Source organism: Seriola aureovittata, chromosome 1 (assembly GCF_021018895.1).
Source record: "Seriola aureovittata isolate HTS-2021-v1 ecotype China chromosome 1, ASM2101889v1, whole genome shotgun sequence".
In the NCBI taxonomy this organism is placed as follows: Eukaryota; Metazoa; Chordata; class Actinopteri; order Carangiformes; family Carangidae; genus Seriola; species Seriola aureovittata.
Window position 1 is genome coordinate 30,778,561 of NC_079364.1, and position 18,711 is coordinate 30,797,271.

At 39.1% G+C, this 18,711-nt stretch overlaps 1 protein-coding gene across 1 annotated transcript in view; it reads left to right on the top strand.

Moving 5' to 3' along the window:
- The first annotated feature begins 11,126 nt into the window (after window positions 1–11,126).
- The window catches only part of LOC130167507 (CD81 protein-like), a 34,682-nt gene continuing 27,097 nt past the window's right edge, over window positions 11,127–18,711 (top strand). Inside the window, exon 1 of the mRNA XM_056373775.1 lies at window positions 11,127–11,346. Within this exon, the coding sequence (XP_056229750.1) occupies window positions 11,281–11,346 (66 nt within the window). The 5' untranslated portion in view covers window positions 11,127–11,280. The remainder of the gene's footprint in view (window positions 11,347–18,711) is intronic.

Genomic DNA, 18,711 nt, shown 5'->3' on the forward strand with positions numbered 1-18,711 from the left:
ACTGTACAGGTCTGCCCTGAGGGTCATGCAGCTGACAAAAATGAGCTGGTGGCTCAACTTCTCTGGATGTACATTAGTCAGGTGGTGTAGTATTTTGTATTTTCTTCATCTGACAACCAATGACCTTCCAGGGTACAAATTTGATGGGTTACATGTTAGAGTTCAGCAATTGATATGAATTTAAATGCTAATAAATATATATAATAATATGTTACAGATAATGTTACAGCCTGGCTCAACGACTGTGACAAGACAGGGGAGACAACACAAGCTGGCAGCTACATTTAAGCAATTTATTAAAAAAAAAAAAAAAAAAAGAAGATTCAGGTTGACCAATATAACAAAAGTATCAGTACACAAAAGAAAGGCCACAGCTATCATATAGTTTGCCATGGAGAGGGAATCTCCAATAGAGCGCCAGAGACCTGGGCTGCAGAATGAGGGATGTTTTTATAGCTGAGCAGGTGTGGCTCATGAGACTGGACCATGGACAACAGGAAAAAGAAACAGGGACACCTAGTGCCCGGGTGGAGGGGTCGTCACATGTCATACTGAGGATGTAATGTGATGGTGCATTCCACAAAGTGACAAGCGTATAGACGACAATGGACACAGAGTTACAAACACATAGAGATCACAGAAAATCAAACACAAAAGAAGAGGTTATCAGGTGTTCGCATAGAGTAGACACAGACCAAGGTGCATCTGTTCAGTACATCCTGGGATGAAATGTCCATTAATAGTCTTTCAGAGAGCAAAATGATTGAAGTGGGGGAATACAGTATATCAAGTGTGTATCTGTGTGGCAAAAAGACTGTGAGTGTGTGTGGCTATGCTTGTTTGAGTCCACAGTATGTTCCTTTAAAGAGTTTTGCCTGCTGCTGGACTAGTTCTTCATGTCCTGTTGTTGAGATTTTTTTCCTCTAAGAGGATGCACGCAGTAAAAGGTGATGATGGTGTCAAATGGTATTTTGAGCTGGCTGACAATGACTTCCTTTATTGTCTTTCCTGGATCATCTGGGTTGTTTTTTTCTTGGATTCCAGAAAAGACGAGATAGTGTCTCCGCTCGCATGCTTGACTCTTTCATTCATTTATTTCTGTGGATTCATAAGCTCACCGCTGTTTGTGATTGAATCCATGTTCATTTCTCTAAAGGCATCTGAATATTGTTCATGCTCAAAGGTGGCAATGTTTGTCCTGAATTTCAGCAGACTCTTCCCTCAAAACCTCAGCCTCTTTTTTTCAAACCCTCCACCTGCTGTAGCAAAGCAGACACTCTGTGTCTGCCTTCCTTTTATAGTAACTGTTACAGAGGGAGTCATTGCTCTCCTCTAATTGAATCTTTTCTAAGTGCTCAAACATCCTGGACTCTGCTTTCTGTCTGAATTACTGCCTGTTCTAGAGCCATGTCCTGTCTTCTAAGATTCTCAGTTTGTCTGAAATATATATTTCTGTATTATACAGTTGTTTATTTGCTAGCTATATATATATAATCAGAGGTTGTGGTCAGTATTCAATGTAACCAATCAAAGGTGTCCCCGCCTCCAAAGTCTCAAAAGGCAACTTGACCGGAGAGTGAGTGTTGACCATTTTCTTCCTTGCCAGGATTTCATGAGCATTGAGACCTATATACTATGAATGCCGAAAAATAACATAATTATAAATAGATAAATAAATAAATAAATACATACATACATACATACATAAAAAATGCTATTTCTTCTTTCTTTCTTTTTACATTTATTTATCTATTTATTTATACTTGTCCTTTTTTGTCCTTTTAATAAAAGCAGATTGTAGCACTGTAGCTTTTTACATATATTTTGCTTATTTTGTTTAGGTCTAATATATATTTTTAGAATTGAAATCAAATTAATTACTTTTGGGATGTGTTTAGGAAGAGAAGTCAGTGAGAGGGAAACAGCTGAAAAAGATGGACTCTCAATGTCAATGTTAAGAGAAAGCAGACGAGGAGCAACGTTGTGCAGAGTAACAGACATGAGAGCAGAGTGAGTGAGTAACAAGATAAAGGCAAGAATAATGAAGGAGGAGAGCTTTCCGATGTAAATACAGAACAGACCCCAACCGGTGGAGAAGACAGACAGCACACAGGGTGATCAGGTGTAGCCACAGTCTGAGTGTCAGACACAAACATAAGAAAACAGTGGGACAGAGAAAAGGAAAAGGACAACAGTGCACAACAACAGAACACACTGACTACAGAAAGAAGCAGGGCCAAAAGTGTGCAAAAATTGTGATGACAAGAAAACAATGGAACAAAATGAAAACTAAATATGGGAAGAAAAAACTCACTCCCCATCCCATGGACTCATAGCATGATTGACATCAAAATAATTCTCAATTTTTCTATCCCTCAGCACACTGCATTTGACAGATGTAGGGCTGTTTATAGTATCTCAAAAAAGAAGGGGAAAATCAAAGGATAAAAAATGTGTTATAAAGTGATTCACTGTGGTGAAGTTACATGCCATGAAAATCAAAGGTGATTAAGACCATTCAGTGAAAGACTTGTAAACAGGAAAGACTCCTCTAACCAATGGTGTCAACAATTATTATTATCAAAGACACCTGTTGAAGAGATGGTGGCTGGTTTCGAAGAAAATATCCCCCAAGGTGAAGAAGAGTGCGAGGCTCCGTAATGACATGATGCTTGAGCTCATGCTGACTGAAAAAGTAGTGAAAGAGAGTAGCAGCCATGCATCATGTAAAGGCAATCTTCATCAAGAGGCGATCTTCAGCACTTAGATCCTTCTGTTGTACATTTACACACAGACGCTGGAATAAAGATTTTAGCTGAACATTTGAGAAAATCATAAGCCATCACCTTCTAGACTGATGCTACAGGGGGTGTGGTGCAGAAAATCCCCGATCAAAAGAAACAGGTCTTAAGTTATGCTCTAGTTTTGCCAGACATGGGCAAAGATAAACCTCCCCTGCCTGTCGCAGAGCTGATCTCCATCAGCCGTTCTACTCTATGTATTTCCATCATGAAATTCAAGAGGAAGTTATCTTATACAGCACAAAGACAAATGGCACAGGTTGAGACTGATTATAGGGGCTCGTATTAACAGTGTGTTTATATCCTTCACCTTGCCAGAGCATTTGAAATAGTATCTGCACAAACCGATCTGTTTCCCAACTTCACTGTGCTGTGTCTGTGCTCTGCCCATATCACAAAGGCTGTGTCACAAAAACAGACAGAGGCACACGAGAGTATACAATAGAGCTGAACAGTTAATCGGAATATAATTGAAATCGCAATAGTGCAATATCCAAATCGCAAGAGCAACAACTTTTTTTACAGAAGACAGAAGAGAACATGTTTGTTCAGTACAAGACCCAACAAAAATCACATCATCGTTATTTTTATCTATTTTTCAGTGAAGATTAAATGCAAAAACTGACCATTCCAACTGAAATTGTGACACATATCATAATCGCAGTATCTGCCAAAATAATCTCAATAGGACTTTTTTTTTTGCATATCGTTAACAACATTCAGTTTCACACACCTCCTCAACTGCATGTGTGCACATATAGGAGTACCTACACTACATTTGGTAAGAAAACAGAGCAAAACATGAGTTTTGCAAAGCCAGCACTGGAAGAAAGAGGACATGTAATGAAAGAGGAGGAAAACTCCAGTGAGAAAACTGCTGCCAGTGTTTACATGTGCTTTTTAAATCAGATGGGACCAAGCAGAGTGTGACATGCTGTCAGAACCATTACCTCTGTCCTGGTGGAAGGGAGAAAGTGGGAGACCACATCATGAATTATAGTAAATATATCACTGTCATTTTCATATTAATGAGTTAAAGTTTTTTTTTATCATAAAAGAGGTTAATACTTCTAGGCAATGGGAGTACGACGTTCTAATAAATATGAACATTTTCTTTTATTTTAAGTTATTTAAACATTACAATTTAAAATGACCACTCTGCTATGGAAGAAGAGGGACACAGAGGTGGTCACTGCAGTTCCTTCACAGATTAAAGGGCGTAGCTTCTTTATCCACTGTGAACTATAACTATCTGAAGTTTCACTCTTCACTGTGACATTAACTTTATCTAGCTTTTTAAGATTCATAACAAGAAACCCTCAGACACTTAGATTCACTCAGTTTCTGGACAGGATAGTTCGGCAAATTCTGGTGTATGTATTAATTGGCCAATGATTTATGTTGTTTTTGCTGGTTTCATGTTGCTGCTCATACGTTCATTGCGGTGCACACCAATAAATCATTACACAGCAGGTGGGATTTTGAACTCAGCTTCCTCGTCACAAGACCATTTTAAACAGAGATCCCATTATATTGCTGTTAAAAAAACCCTCATTATACCAACTTTGCTTGTTTACACTGAACCAAACAATCCTGCATAATGTCGCCCCCGTGTGTGGAGAGACAGCATGTCAGTCTTCATTCAACATGTAACACAACAGTGTCAGTGTCTGTCCTTCCATGCCAGCTCTCAGATGTGGGTCTGGCTCTGTGGCTGCCTCTGCTGCTGGTTTAAAGGTGGTGCTGCAATGTGATGGTGGGGGGTGTGGTTGGGTTGATGAAGGGGGTTGGACTCATACATTAACGACATGGAGTAACAAATGCACTCAAAAAATCATCACTCATTGGATGAACTCAATTAAATTGTGGGCAGGATTTCCATCCAATAAATATATGTAGCCCAAACTCAAAACAAGTACATCTATGCAGTATAATGTATTTGAGTTAATCTAAGTCACTTCTTTATGTTGGTCCAACTCAAACTAAAAACATCCATGTAATATAATTTCATTGAGTTACTTCTACTCATTTGTGTCAAAGACAGCTAAAATAAAGTAACTACATTAAAGTAGATAAAATGATTTGTGTTTGTTCAACCTAAAAAATTATAATTAATTGGAAATGAAAGTAGGTGAGATAAATGAATTTGATTCCCCCCTCCCTTAGGAAACACATGAGACCATTCAGTGCCTGAACACACATGAACTTTTGTAACTTTTGTTAAGAAGGGTGTTATAATCAAGTACCTGCCACAACATTTTCAAAACTTCCCAAGCCCAACTATCCCAAATGCCCCACAGCTGCAAACAGTGATACTACAGAGGTGGACGCTTTGCACCATTCTCAAAACAGGATGTCATTGGGTGGTTTTGATACCACAATTGATACAATTACATGGATAACAAACCCTTCATTTTTAACAAATCGGAATACTAACTGAAGTACAGTTAAGATATGAAAAACTCTGTACAATTCAACGATAAAAGTCCATAAACATTTTTGCAAAATGACTCCCTATTTTACAAATGCAGTTCAAAATTCAACAGGCTTAGACAACTGCTCCAGGCAATAAAACATCAGGGAGGAGCAATTACAGAAGAATGCTCTACTCCCTATGGCTCGCTGTCCAACCAAAACCACATATCTCCAAATTTAATGTTTTTGAATTTTTTTGACCAGGTTTGGTTCAGACTCAGTTCAGTTCAGACTCAGTTCAGTGCAGACCAGGTTCGGTTCGGCTCAGTTCAGACCAGGTTCAGGTAAAGCTCAGTTCAGACAATGACAAAACAAAAACAAGTCCCCAGTATCAGTGTTATTTGTCACCTGTGCCTCATTTTACACAAACAGCTTGATTTTCAGATGCTGTATTTTGGTGTTGAGCCTGTTTCCATCCAGATTCATAAGGACGTTCTGGACAAACTCAAAAGTGTATTTCAGGCTGTCTGGGAAACTAAGAGCCAGGGCATAAATTAGCCCAAACAGTAAGATGAAAGCAGTCATGGCACTTCCCACATTGGTGAGGACTTTCACGCCTTCAATGACAACCCCTACATCGCCTGGCTCCCCGAACTCATATCTTTGGAATGTGCAAATGCCCATAACTGTGGTGGCAATATCATTCTCTGCATCCTCAGCAGCAGAGGGCTGAAAAACAGAAACACACAACACTCATGTTACATACAAAACTCTATTTATTTGCACAGAGCCAAGTTGCAAATAACATTGAAAATACAAACATTGAAATATTGATGAATACAGTGAATATTGATGCATATTGCAGAGGTCCATGCTGTAGAGGCAGAAAAATGGTGAATATGGGTGCAGAGGCGAATGTTGTGAGACTCAGCTCGTGTGTGCAGGAGAGCTGAGAGACATTCTTGGAAGTGTCTGTGTGTGTTAATCTCATTTCTTTAGAATATAATTCAGATTCTGTATTGTGTCGCTGTTTTCACATTCAGGTATCTGCTGTGTTCTACTGTCATGTTCGCTTCGAGCTGTATACAGGTGCATCTCAAAAAACTAGAATATCATGCAAAAGTTATTTTATATCCTCAGTAATTTCATTTTAAAAATGCAACTTTCATATATTCTAGATTCATTACACATAAAGTAATATTTCAAACATTTTTGTTTTAATTTTGATGATTATGACTATTGAAAATTATAATACAAATATACAGTATCTGAATGTTTAGTGAGTGACATTTAGTTACATTCATCTACACAAACAACAGTGAAAACTGTTGGAATTATGAAGAGTTGGTACTGCTAAATGTAGATGTCAGTATTCAGTCAGTCATATTTAAGGCTCATCTATCCCCATTATTCATGCATTAGTGATGATAAGGTAAATTTACTGGTGGTACTAAATGTCTGTGAGCTGACATTATAATTTCACATCACCTACATAACAATGTAAAGTGTATTGACATTAATCTAATTCAGGGAAGACTTCTAGGATGAGGAGGACCTGCCGTGGCCAAACAGACTGAGTGTTGTGCCACCCAGTTCAACAGGATGGAAGCAGCTGTGATGTAATTGTTGTCAAGGTAAGCTGAGGAGATTTTGTAAGATATGTTTGTGTGAAAAACAATTTAATTCGAACCAATTTAGGCAAATGTGAAGGGAAATTACAAATCTGTTAAAGGTTTTGTGAGGCTGTTTTGTCAGGGTCAATGTCATTTATATGGGGTCTCAGTGACTATCCAATGAAGAAGAAACACCCACTGTAACAGGAGTGTGGTTTGTTTTGATGGCCAAAGCAGTGATGGAGGACTTCCCTCTGATTCCAGATGTTAAATTTGAGACATCCAACAAGGACATGAAAAGGGAGAGGAAAGATCTGTCTCTCCAAATCCTAGAGGCATGTACATATACTGTAAATCACAGTGTATACTTAAGAATCCATTAACATAATATATGAAAATAGAGCTGCACAAACCAAACCAAATCTTTCTTTTCACTGTTTATTTCCTATTTTATCACGTATTTTCAGGTTGTGGTTGATGAGGGTGTGAGGGATGAGAGTGTGGGTGGGGTGGGGGGCTAATTTAGTTGTTTGATAAACTTATCAAGAACGATTGTGATCCGTGGTTCACTGTGCATGCAGAGCCTGTATGTCATTCTCTAGCAACAAACTCCATGTGTTCAAGAACCCTTAAAGTGGAGTAAATTACTTTATTTAAGTTAAATAGTAACTTTATTTACCTCAACTGCAGAAGGTTAAACATCTTTATTATAGGCGGGTTTTTATTTCTAATTCCCTCTGTTATATAATTGGTCATATCTTAGCTGGAAGTCTTGTTTTGAGCCACTCCCGTTTGCCCTGTTGAAATCGCTGCGTTACACTGAAAAACTCAACACTCCCTGTAACAGTTTCAAATTAAAAGCCTTCTACCATTTCTTAACAGTGCTTTTATTGTGAAACATTTGCAGACATACCATATGCAACAACAGCTGGACAGGATTAAATAATGACAAAGCTTAGTGGATCAGAATGAATTAATCATATACTCGAGATGAGTAATCTAGAACAACAGAGTGTTTGAACATAGCCTGATTATACTGTTGAATCTATTGTCAATGATGGCCCAAAGCTATAGAACACACCATCTCTGTCAGGGGTCCCGGACTTATTTTACCCTGAGAGCTGCTTTGACAAAATAAAAGGGTCTGAGAGCTCCTCATGGATTATATTAGAGGTTACATTTATATACATATCGTATCAAAACACTCAAACTGATGTCCAAAACAAATCAGATGAATAAGATCGTGTCATGTTTCAGTCAGACCTGAACACACAGACAAGAACACCCCTATAACAAACCTCCATAAATCAGATTAGAAACCGGAGAAAAAAAAGTAACAGTGGTTAGTACATGAATGGTATATAACGAACAGGAACTTAAAATAAATAATTCACTGCACTTCGTTTTCCAAAATGTAAACAAACATGGGCTAAAAAAAGCTTCTACGCTTTTTCTCCGCCCTGTATCTAGGAACTAGTTTGTGTCGACCATTATTGGACACTCTTTGAATTACTAAAATAATAAGCAGCAAGAAAGTTGTAGCATGACTTGTTTGAGTTAACTCGCCTTACTTTACATTGCACGTACTGTGATGTGACAGTTTCTCATGCTCATATCGTGATGACAATGCTGAAACGATATATTGTGCAGCCCTAATTGATAATATCTTGTAATTTATTGATGGTCCCTAAGTGAAACTGTAGTTGAGAACAAGGTCTCGGAGTTGAGCCAACCATCCAGTGAAACTGAGTAGGAAGACAGTAACCATGGGCCAAACTAAAACGTCAAATTACACGTCATGTAAAGTTTTCACAAAGATGGTTTCTGTCATTTTAGGAAGTTGTTATCATGCTTACATACGTTTGTTTTAATTTGATGCTAAAGAGGTGTGACATCATGTTTGACAGCACTCATTGATACTGATACCTCGGCTCCACTGCCTGATCACTACTGTTCTAGACTCTGGCTCCAAATGACATCACCAGTGTCTGTATCTGAGATATTTTGGCTTCATTTTTGTACAGTGGGAGGAAGTGGAGACGTGTCATCCAACTTTATGTCATTGGTCTGGTTCAAACACCCAACCTAAAACTAACTTCACTGCACTCTATTTTCACCCTGGTTCATTTCTTTCAGTAAAGACGTCAGAAGACATTAATTATTTACTTACATAAATTTATTTCCTCTGTGACAGCAAACAGTTACTGTCCGCAAGTCTTCAGAAACTGCTGGAGAAACTGGGCTGACAAAACATTTTCACTTTTGAAACAAACTGAAAACACTCACAAGCTTAGCAAAAGTGAGGCCACAAACAACCCTTCATGCAACACCCTCTCTAAATGACGGTCGTTACAATAGCACTGGCTCCATTTTCAATTTCTTTTCTTTCTCTACTGGCGGTTGGAAAACCAGCTCAAAGGTTTATTACCAACTCTTTCTATTCTAAAATGATATCTGATGTTGTCAACACAACTTGTCTGGTCCTTTAATGCAACCAAACAACCGTACATGATCTCCAGAAAATATATTCTCATATATTCTGGCCAGCACAGTAAATGTCTGCAAAAAGACATCTGTCCTCTTTCATTCATGCTTACAGTTCCCTGATATATCCTGTATGCACATGGATTTTGGTGTAATTTGGAAAAGTATTTTTAAATTAGGAGGAAACCTCTGAATCAATTTTCAAGTATTAAGTATTGGAATGTGCAATGAATGGTCATACCGAATGCTTTCATATTTATCATTGCGCCCTCCTATGGTCGACATGGGTCTTTTTTTTCTGGAGCTTTTTTGCGTGCACTACAACCTTCCCCTTTAAATGTCACCTTTGCACTGTTTATAATTTATCCTGCATAATCTTATTTTGATCAAGAATAATAATAATAATTATGCTTGGACCCCTGGAAAGCAACCTTGATGCTTGGACCCCTAATAAGAATAGAAATGCAAACCAAAAACAATATGGTGAAAGATTGTTGGCGGTGCACTCAGGCACACCTGTGGGGCTCTGTCATCCAGCTGCACTCAATGTTGTTTGAGATCTGGGAGTGAGGAGGAGGGCGAGTCAGACAGTCTACAGTTTCAGATGTTCTGTGTTCCACATAAGCGACACCAGTAGCGGCTTCTGTGGTACTTTACTGTGCCGCTGATAATGTAACTTTATCACATACTTTACCACAGGATCTGCAGTACTTTATAAGATGTTCTGTGATACATTCCTATAGAAGATGTGGTAAAGTATTTAGATTATTTTTGGTACGACTGAGTACAGATTAGTATATAATAGTTATTTACAGGAGACAGTACAACAAAAAGATGTGTTATGTGTCGTTACAACCAAACAGTATATGGATTAGTTCATATTAGCTCAGCTAGACATACGCATGTAATCTATAATAGCATAACTACAAGTTTTTCAAACTCTAAAATCTCAGCCTGCTTCTAAATGTATCCATTTGATAGCAAGTACATTTCATTATTTTAGTCACTCGGTGACAGTTATTTTTCTAAATATAATATTTCTTTTTGCTTCGGTATCAATCAGAATTGAGAGTCCTACTGGTAATTATTATAGAGAGGACAGAACATAAATAATAATTTTAGTAAGATTGAATAGAAAATATATACATTTCCAATAGGACTGTGAAAGTTCAAATAAAACCAAAAACATTTCCTATTAAGTGGATAGAATATCCTATAGGATTTGCAGACTTTTATAGGAATACTAATGGATTCTATTGGGGAAGATAAAAATCCTAAATGACTTTTTGACTTGGGATATGTGATGTCGAACATCATATAAAATCAACCTTAAGTTAAAACAGTCATTAAGTGACAGTATCAAGTGTAAGAAATAGATATGCCTCACACATAATTTCACATACATATATTAAAAAAATGCTTTTTTAAATAATCTAAATAGATGTACAATTTTAATAAAAAGGTTACATATGCATCATAAATGTATTATTCTATGGTTTATGTTCTAGCACATTAACTTATAGTCAGCAGTGTGTGGTACATGTATGCTCTGTGGCAGCACATGGTGCATTATGGTAGATGTTAAAACCAAGAGCTGTATTTGTGATGCATGTGTGGCACATCACCACCGGGCCTGTGGTACATCACCAAAGCGTTTACTTTATCACACTGCATATCAAACAACAGGAAAACGACAACAATATTTTTCAGTATCACAAGAAAAAAAAAAATTTGGGGTGGGTCCTGGGCTCTGATTGGGCTGTCAGTCAAATCTGGCGTCACTGAGTGGACAACGGCGGGGTGCTGAAACCGTGAGGGAGGGAGGAGTTGGGTGTTGCCTCGGTCTCTGAGCTAAAGTCCAGGATTCCCAGTTGAGATTCAGCCCCGTTACACGTCGAGGAACCCGGTCTGCCGTCTCCACCTTCTCCTGAACTCTGCGCCGAGTATATCTATCTGTCTGACGAACCATGGGAGTCGAAGGCTGCAGCAAATGCATCAAGTACATGCTTTTCTTCTTCAACTTCATCTTCTGGGTAAGGAGCGTGTGTTTTTTTTTTTTGTTGTTTTTTTCTTCTCACTCATTGTGTTTGTTCACGTCGCTGCGCCGCCGCCGCCTCTTCTTCTTCTTCTTTTGTCGGTGGCGGTTTAAGGTTTGGCTGCCGAGCCCTTGATGAATGAACGTTGCTGGATAAATGAACATCGTCACATCTCAACACGCTGTGGCCGCGTTGCCGTTATTATCTGCTGGTTAATCGTGTTACAGCTTCTTCGCCACTAGGGGAGACTATGTCGAAATTAAGGGGAACCAATACGAAGTGCTACAAAGGCATGTGTTAATTACTACAGTGAAAAAAAAACACAAAGTACCAGAGGAGAGTCACCTCAGGTTCTCAGATAGAATAGAATTAAATGGGGAAAATATCGTTTGTATACCAACAATGATTCAAGTCTACAGAATAGTTTTAGTTTGTTGTGACACAAACACGCGGTTCAGCAGTTCTGGATCAGGTTTTAGGCCCCGGACAGAAGCTCAGAGACCAAATAAGTAAGACTGATAAGTGGACAAATTTGTCAGATTTTTAGGCTGCTGTTTTGAAGGTTTGGAAGATTGCTTTGTTTGAATTAAATCCTCCACCCAACGTGTGTGTGCGTGTGTAAAGGGGGAAACTCTTGGTGGTTTTCATTTGGTGAGTCAGGGCTCGGTGTTGAGTGATGGCTCATGGAAACATTTGAGGGTGTTTAGTTTTTACCTTCTTATGTAACAGCGGCTGTTTAGTTTTTTCTAAAACAACACCTTCACTGATCTCCTTCTATTTTGCTTCTTTACTTTTATTTCTTTGGTTGTTTAACATCAAACTGTCTTCGCCTAAACAGAAAAAATTGACTCATATTTGCTTATATTTTGTAATGGCGTAATTAACAATGAGCTCAGTGTAAAGCAATCTGATTGGAGGCTGCTGGTTCAAAACAGGGAAGAATAAAACAAGCTTAATTTGGGATTCAGACCAAGTGCTGTTGTTCTTGAGACAATAAAATATGTTGCAGACACTCTAGTTGGAGGAACAGATCAATGAATTTAACGGCTCCCAGATGACAAAGCAGCGCTGCACAGTGGTTTAGATAATGGTCTGACACAGGATTGTACATCTTTGGAGATTTATCACAGCGACAACAATTTTATTTTTTGTTCCTTGCAGGTATGCTTAGTCATTAGAAACACGGTGTTCAAGTTACAAATGAATACACCAGGAATGTGTGCTTGCATGAATTGATTGACCATTGCAGCACTTTGCCAGATGATATTGCATTGCCCTGTAGCAGTAGTTGAGCTTAGTTCAACTTTTTTGGCAGATGACACTGTGTTGTTTTGTTTTACCACCTGCTGCCACACCAGACAGGCTCCATTCAAATAAATGAGGGGTCTGCACCAAATAGTGAGTTCTAACTCAGGGTGTCCACCAAAAGGTTGTTAGGCGTGGCAGCTGCCAGACAATAAACAACTTTTCTGCACCCTAGGGTGCTCAGATTTGTTACTGGTGTCAGGGCCGTATGGCACATGTCCCGATCTGCCCAATGACCACTCCACCCGTGGCTGTTCTTGTTCTAATGGCATTACCAAGGATGGGCTGCTTGCAGCCTCCGTGTTTGGCTCCACCCATAAAGACAGTTCAGCTGATGCTGATGGGATTGTTGTTAGTTTAGCAGGTATTTGGTCATAAACCAAAGTCCTGGACAAATATGAATTTTGAACAAATGTTGGCTCTAGATGAAAACTTCACCAATTATATGATCATATATTCTATAGGGATGAGAATGTCTGAACCACGTTTCATATCAATCCATCCAATAGTTGTCAAGACGTTCAACTAAAAGCATTTGGATCACTACAGTCAAAGGGATTATGCGTACCATTAATGTCTGAACCACATTTCACAGCAGTTAACTCAATTATTATTTATGCATGAAATACCAAAGTGCTCGGCAGATATCCAAACACTGCCATCCACAAACCCATGCCACTAGCATGGATAAAATCATGAATGTTGTACAACATACAATTGTAAAAGAATGACCCTCTATTCTCTTATTTACTCTGACAGTCCAATCAGAACAAGATTACAACATTTTGTATTTGCAACTATTTACCTACATGAAATCATCTGGATCAAATTAACGTGCATACATCATCATTGTGTACAAAATGGGTAGAGTCACTTCACAACACTTCGGTGTTATAGTGCTGGAAGCTCTACAGGCTGACATGTTACAGACAGTTTAGAAGGAAGCCAGTGATGATAGTTTCACAGTGTTGCAGTCACCATGTTGTACAATTTTAACATGCTGCATTCTGGTGCGTTCATCAAAAATTTGTGTTTTCCAGTTATACATGCATAACATTTGCTTTGTCATTGTGAGTCAGACAGCTGCAGACGTAGCTGTGAAATTCTCAAAAACTAGTGAAAGCTCAAGTACAACCACAAACTCTCAGAGCCCAAGGTCACTCCTCATAACCCAAAGATATCAACAGAATATTTCCCGTTTTTTCTTGATTAAGTAACTGTACATCATCGTTTCATCATTTATTTGTGAAATGACTCATTCATTTGTCCTGTCTTTTTTTTTTTTTGTTATATTTTGTATGTCTCCACGTTTGCATGGGCTTTTCAGGTTAATAAATATTCTTAAACCACATTGTTTTGCATCTATTTGTAAGAACATTTCTATAAAAATGTTCTTGATACCATGAATAAATATAAGATGGTATTCAGAAACTACACTAAGTATTGTAGGGTACATTATAATATTGATTATTTGGCTATAAGGGTTTCTTTAAATTGCAGTATTTCCTGGAGGCATGTGAAAGCAAAATAGGTTAGCCACAGTTCTAGCCCCAAGAGCCCAACAGGAAACGCTGTTACTCCTGATGACCATCCAACACTAATAGCCATTATCAGTGATGAATGGCAGCTAAAGTGCTGGTGTGGAAAAGTGAGGTTCTTTATTCCACACTGCTGCACTTTTCTTCAGTCTCACTGTTCAGGGACCAGAGAGTTAATAATAAAGCTACAACACCATGGTTATCTAGTGTAGATAGTAAAAGAGAAACCACCCAGGAATCTTTAGACTTTAGACCGTCCACTCTTGTGTTTGGGCTCACAGTGTCGTTGCACGTCTGGCTCCTTGAAGAAAAATGGCTGTCAGACTTGCCCCAAAGTGTAATGTGCTGGATTATGCCAGCACTTTCCGAGAACGTCCCCATTACATGTCATTTGGCTGAAGCAAAGTGCCATTACAACAAAATGTCTGTGCTGAGAACTTTTCAACAAGGTGGAAAAGTTTTGGTGCTGCTCCTGTCACCTGGATCCGGCCTTCAAGCCCAGTGGTCCATCCTGTGAGTGGTTGAACGAACAATCACTGACGCAGACTATGTGTTTCCACTCCTGACAGAAAAACCAAAATCCATGTCAGTATGCTCAAATGCTACTTTTCCAGAGAGAGTAAATGTCGGTCTGCTGGCTCCTGCTGAGCCGGTGGTGTTCATGTGTGGCGTTGTGTTCATTGTCAGCTCTCCCTGTCTCAGCTCTCCAGTGTGATAGCTCCTAAATCCACCAGCACTCCTTGTTTTTGCATAGCTGATTCGTTTGCAGTCCCTAAGAGGGAGGGCGACATAGACTGAACAACTAGACTTAGCTAAATTTGTAACAAAGCTGGGTGTGTTGTTAAAAGAGCACTGGCAAGTCCTTTCCCCGCTTCAGGCATCATCACACTCGATCATTTCCTCCATGCTGTTTGGGCTGTCAGCTAAGCTAATACCACTGAAAAGGACCAGCTCCCCCTGCTATGTATACGGAAGTCTTGATCACCACAATACGTCAGACTTCCTTTGTCAGATAGTGTAATCATAGATGCATGCGCTGATCTCTCCTTCTGTAGAACTCTATATGAATTACAAAATAGATTCAGGAAGTCACGTTGAACGGAGACCTGTTTGTACATGACTGATCATAGAAGTAAACGAGCAGATTGAGGAAGGTTATGTGGTTTGATTTTCTCATATCTACAGAAAGCATTCGACACAGTGCACTGTAGGATCTTTTTTTGATGAAGCTTAAGGCTCTGGGTCCAGTTGCACAAAACACTTTAAGTTTTCTATTTTAGTATGACACTTAAGGTTTAATCTCTACTTTACTGAGGGAGTTACTTACAGGTGTCACACAGAAACTCTTAAAAGGTAGATTTTCTTTATTTATTGCCATAAACTTGTTGCAGTTAAGATGGAGTAAGAGGTACCTTAAGTTTTGTTTACTTTTGTTGGCTAAGGTCTTTTGTACAACAGTTTAACTGACTTTAAGCGAGTTCTTAATTTGAAGACTAAGATGAGGAGAAAGCCTTAAATACTTAAGTGAACATTTTAAGGAAACTTGGAAGCCCATGGGATATAATAATTGAGCTGTTTTACTACAGTCTCATAAAGATAAATTGGTGTTCGAGCAGTCTGGTCGGTGTTATGCTAATCAGTTGGTCTTGTTTTATAAAAATCAATAATGGAGAACTGGAAAAGATCATTTCATTTTCTAGAATAGTATTTTTTTGTCATTAGAAAATTATGATTTTGGATTCTGTTTTTTCAGTTGAATGTTGGATAGAAAAATGGAAAATAGAAAATTAGAAATCTCAGTACTTTTATCTCATTTCATGCCTCAGGTTGCTGGTTCCAAGTTAGTCAGCACAGTAATCACAAGTCACTTGCTGGTGGTTGTTGCAACATCGTAATGCGTACTGTGTGAACGGCTCCACAGTTCTGCAGTTGACTGTTTTGTGGGAGTTTTCAGCTGAGGTAGTTGTTTCTGGATTTAAGATGTTTAGAGCGTCCATCAGCTTTTAGAAGTCGTGGCGCCTCTTTCCGTTTCTCCAGCTACGGCCACAACAGCCAAAGGCCAAGCTTTTCCAGGAGAGTGTGTTTGTGAGATCTTCTGGCTCCACAGTTTGGAAATCTGGCTTGGAAAATTACTTGTGCATTCATAAAGTGGTAGTTGCAATAGATTAATTATGTGAAATACAATTCCCTCATTAGTCCCAATTTCTCTTGGGACTGCCATCCGGACTCATCTTGACCATTGTGTCATACAGAGCTATGTATGCGCTCTGAGTGGCTCTGTCATTCTCATGCTGCAGATCTGCTTTTAAATGATCTGATTATTGCATAGAACTAATTCCTCAGGTAAATCATCTAAAGTTGCAAAGAAAAGAAAATGTTGCTGCTTTGGGAAACTCCTGCAGCCAACCTCCACTGTAAATAGCCAGGCCTGCCACCCTTTGTCTCAACATTGTTGGACCAGGTCCTGGTACTTCATGTCCATCCCCTCTGAGGACTCTTTGCATCCGTGGTCCCATGGTTCAGTCAGTTCAATGAGGGTGATCCTCTTCGCCTTCTTGTACATATGACACTGTCAGGCCTTAGGGATGACTTGGGAAAGTGTAGTTTTCTTCCCAAATCCACCCTCATCTCCCACGATTGTGCCGGCTACAAGAAGCTCCTCTCGGTCTTCTTGGAGGAGAGTTGCTTCTTCATGTGGGTCTGACAGCTTTGAGAGAGTGTCTCAGTACAGCTCTATTACAGGTTATCCCTCCATCTTGGAAAGACTGAACCTATTCCGTTTTGATCTAAAAGAACACTTGGACAGACCCAAGAGTTTTGTAGTGAAAGTTGGAGAAAGAAGAAAGAAAGATTTTGTAGAATTAAGAGTTCTTTTAAAAAAGATATTTAAAGGATTATGGATTTTTTGTAATTGATGGTATGTATGTATTTGTCCGATGTTGTTCTTGTCATGCTGCTAAAGCCAACACAGTGATGCATATTTGATCATTTTCAGGAATTCTCCAGTTAACCTTTCATTTATCGTATAATTACTTTAAAGTTATGAACTTCATATTTTTGAACCAGGACTTTCAGTATTTGGATTAAGTAGCTTGTGAAAAATAAGGTGTGTCAGATGAAGTAGGCCACATCTGTTTCTTTAATGTGTCAGATCCATATTTACTCAGCATGCTGAGTATGAATATTAGAATGAACTCTGTATCAGAAGATACTCACTGTTGAAGGACCTGGATTGAGACTGGGGCCAAAAAAAACTTAATCAGGACATCCCGAGGAAATACTATATTTTGTTTGGAAGCCATGTTCATTTGGACAGCGTTGGCGTACATCACTTTTTGGTCATATGTGGGTTGTGTGAGTCACAAAGAAGTCTAGACACTGATAAGAAGTGCTAGTAAAAAGTGCCTTTACTGTGATTGTGTTGCAGCATCCCTCTGGCTCCTGCTCTTTTTAACACATTAGCCTGTTTAGTGTTATTGGCTGCCCTAAAGAGCTTTTCAGAACGGATCTGTCAGGGCGGACAAGTCCAGTCCATCTGTAAAGATACTCTGACCGGGCTGTGCGGTTACTGAGCGGCTCACCATGGAGGCCGGCTCTTTAAAGAGGAGACCTCCTGTTTCCATAAATCACACTGGACACTGAGAGGGTTAAGAAATGAGATGGGTTGGGGGGAGGGGAGCGTCTGTGTGGTGGTAGAGGAGTTTTATGGGAACACCCACCCCCCCACTCCCTCTCCTCCAGCATGCCCAGCATTCTACAACCCCCTGTCCTCTGGGCTGGTGGCAGAAATAGTCTCTGAGGGGAAAAGCTGGCAGGGAAACTTGGGCTTTGCTGATCTAACACGTGGTGATATCTGAATCAACTTCAGAGTTTCACTCTCATATCTTTGTTGCACTTATTCCAACTTGAGAGTGACTCAGTGTGAGGACTCAATATGAAGAAGCAGCCTTAGTAACGCCCACACTGTTAGCAGACTGTGGTGAACATGATGATAATGGCCCAGGTGTTTAGACACTTTACTTAGTGTGAAATGTGTCAGAACAAATGCAGTGGGTGAATGAACAGATGGTTGGATAATGTCTTTGACATCTGAGACCAAAGTGATTGTAAAAAGAGAGCAGGTAGTCTATCTGCTGTGTTAGTGGGTGTTAGCCTTTAAGTAAACCCATTAACTACCTGCCATAGACAACTTATAATATTAATGATTAAGTTTATTTATACAGCACTTAACAAAATAAGTTTGGAAAGTGCTTCGTAAGGATAAAATAAAACAAGCAACAAACACGTGGAGGCAAATTACTCAAAATAAAAGAGATTAATCAAACTCCTTGTGTGTTTTGTGATTGTCCTCTTGTCTCTCAGTTGTAATTTCCTGACAAAAGACATGATGATTGTCTGAATGAGCTTCCACCATCATTTTACTTTTCTCACTGTGTACATGTTCATTTCTAATATTTTCCACTGGCAAAATAATCCATCCTTTATTACCAGTTCTAGTTGTTTTGAAATGCAATGATCA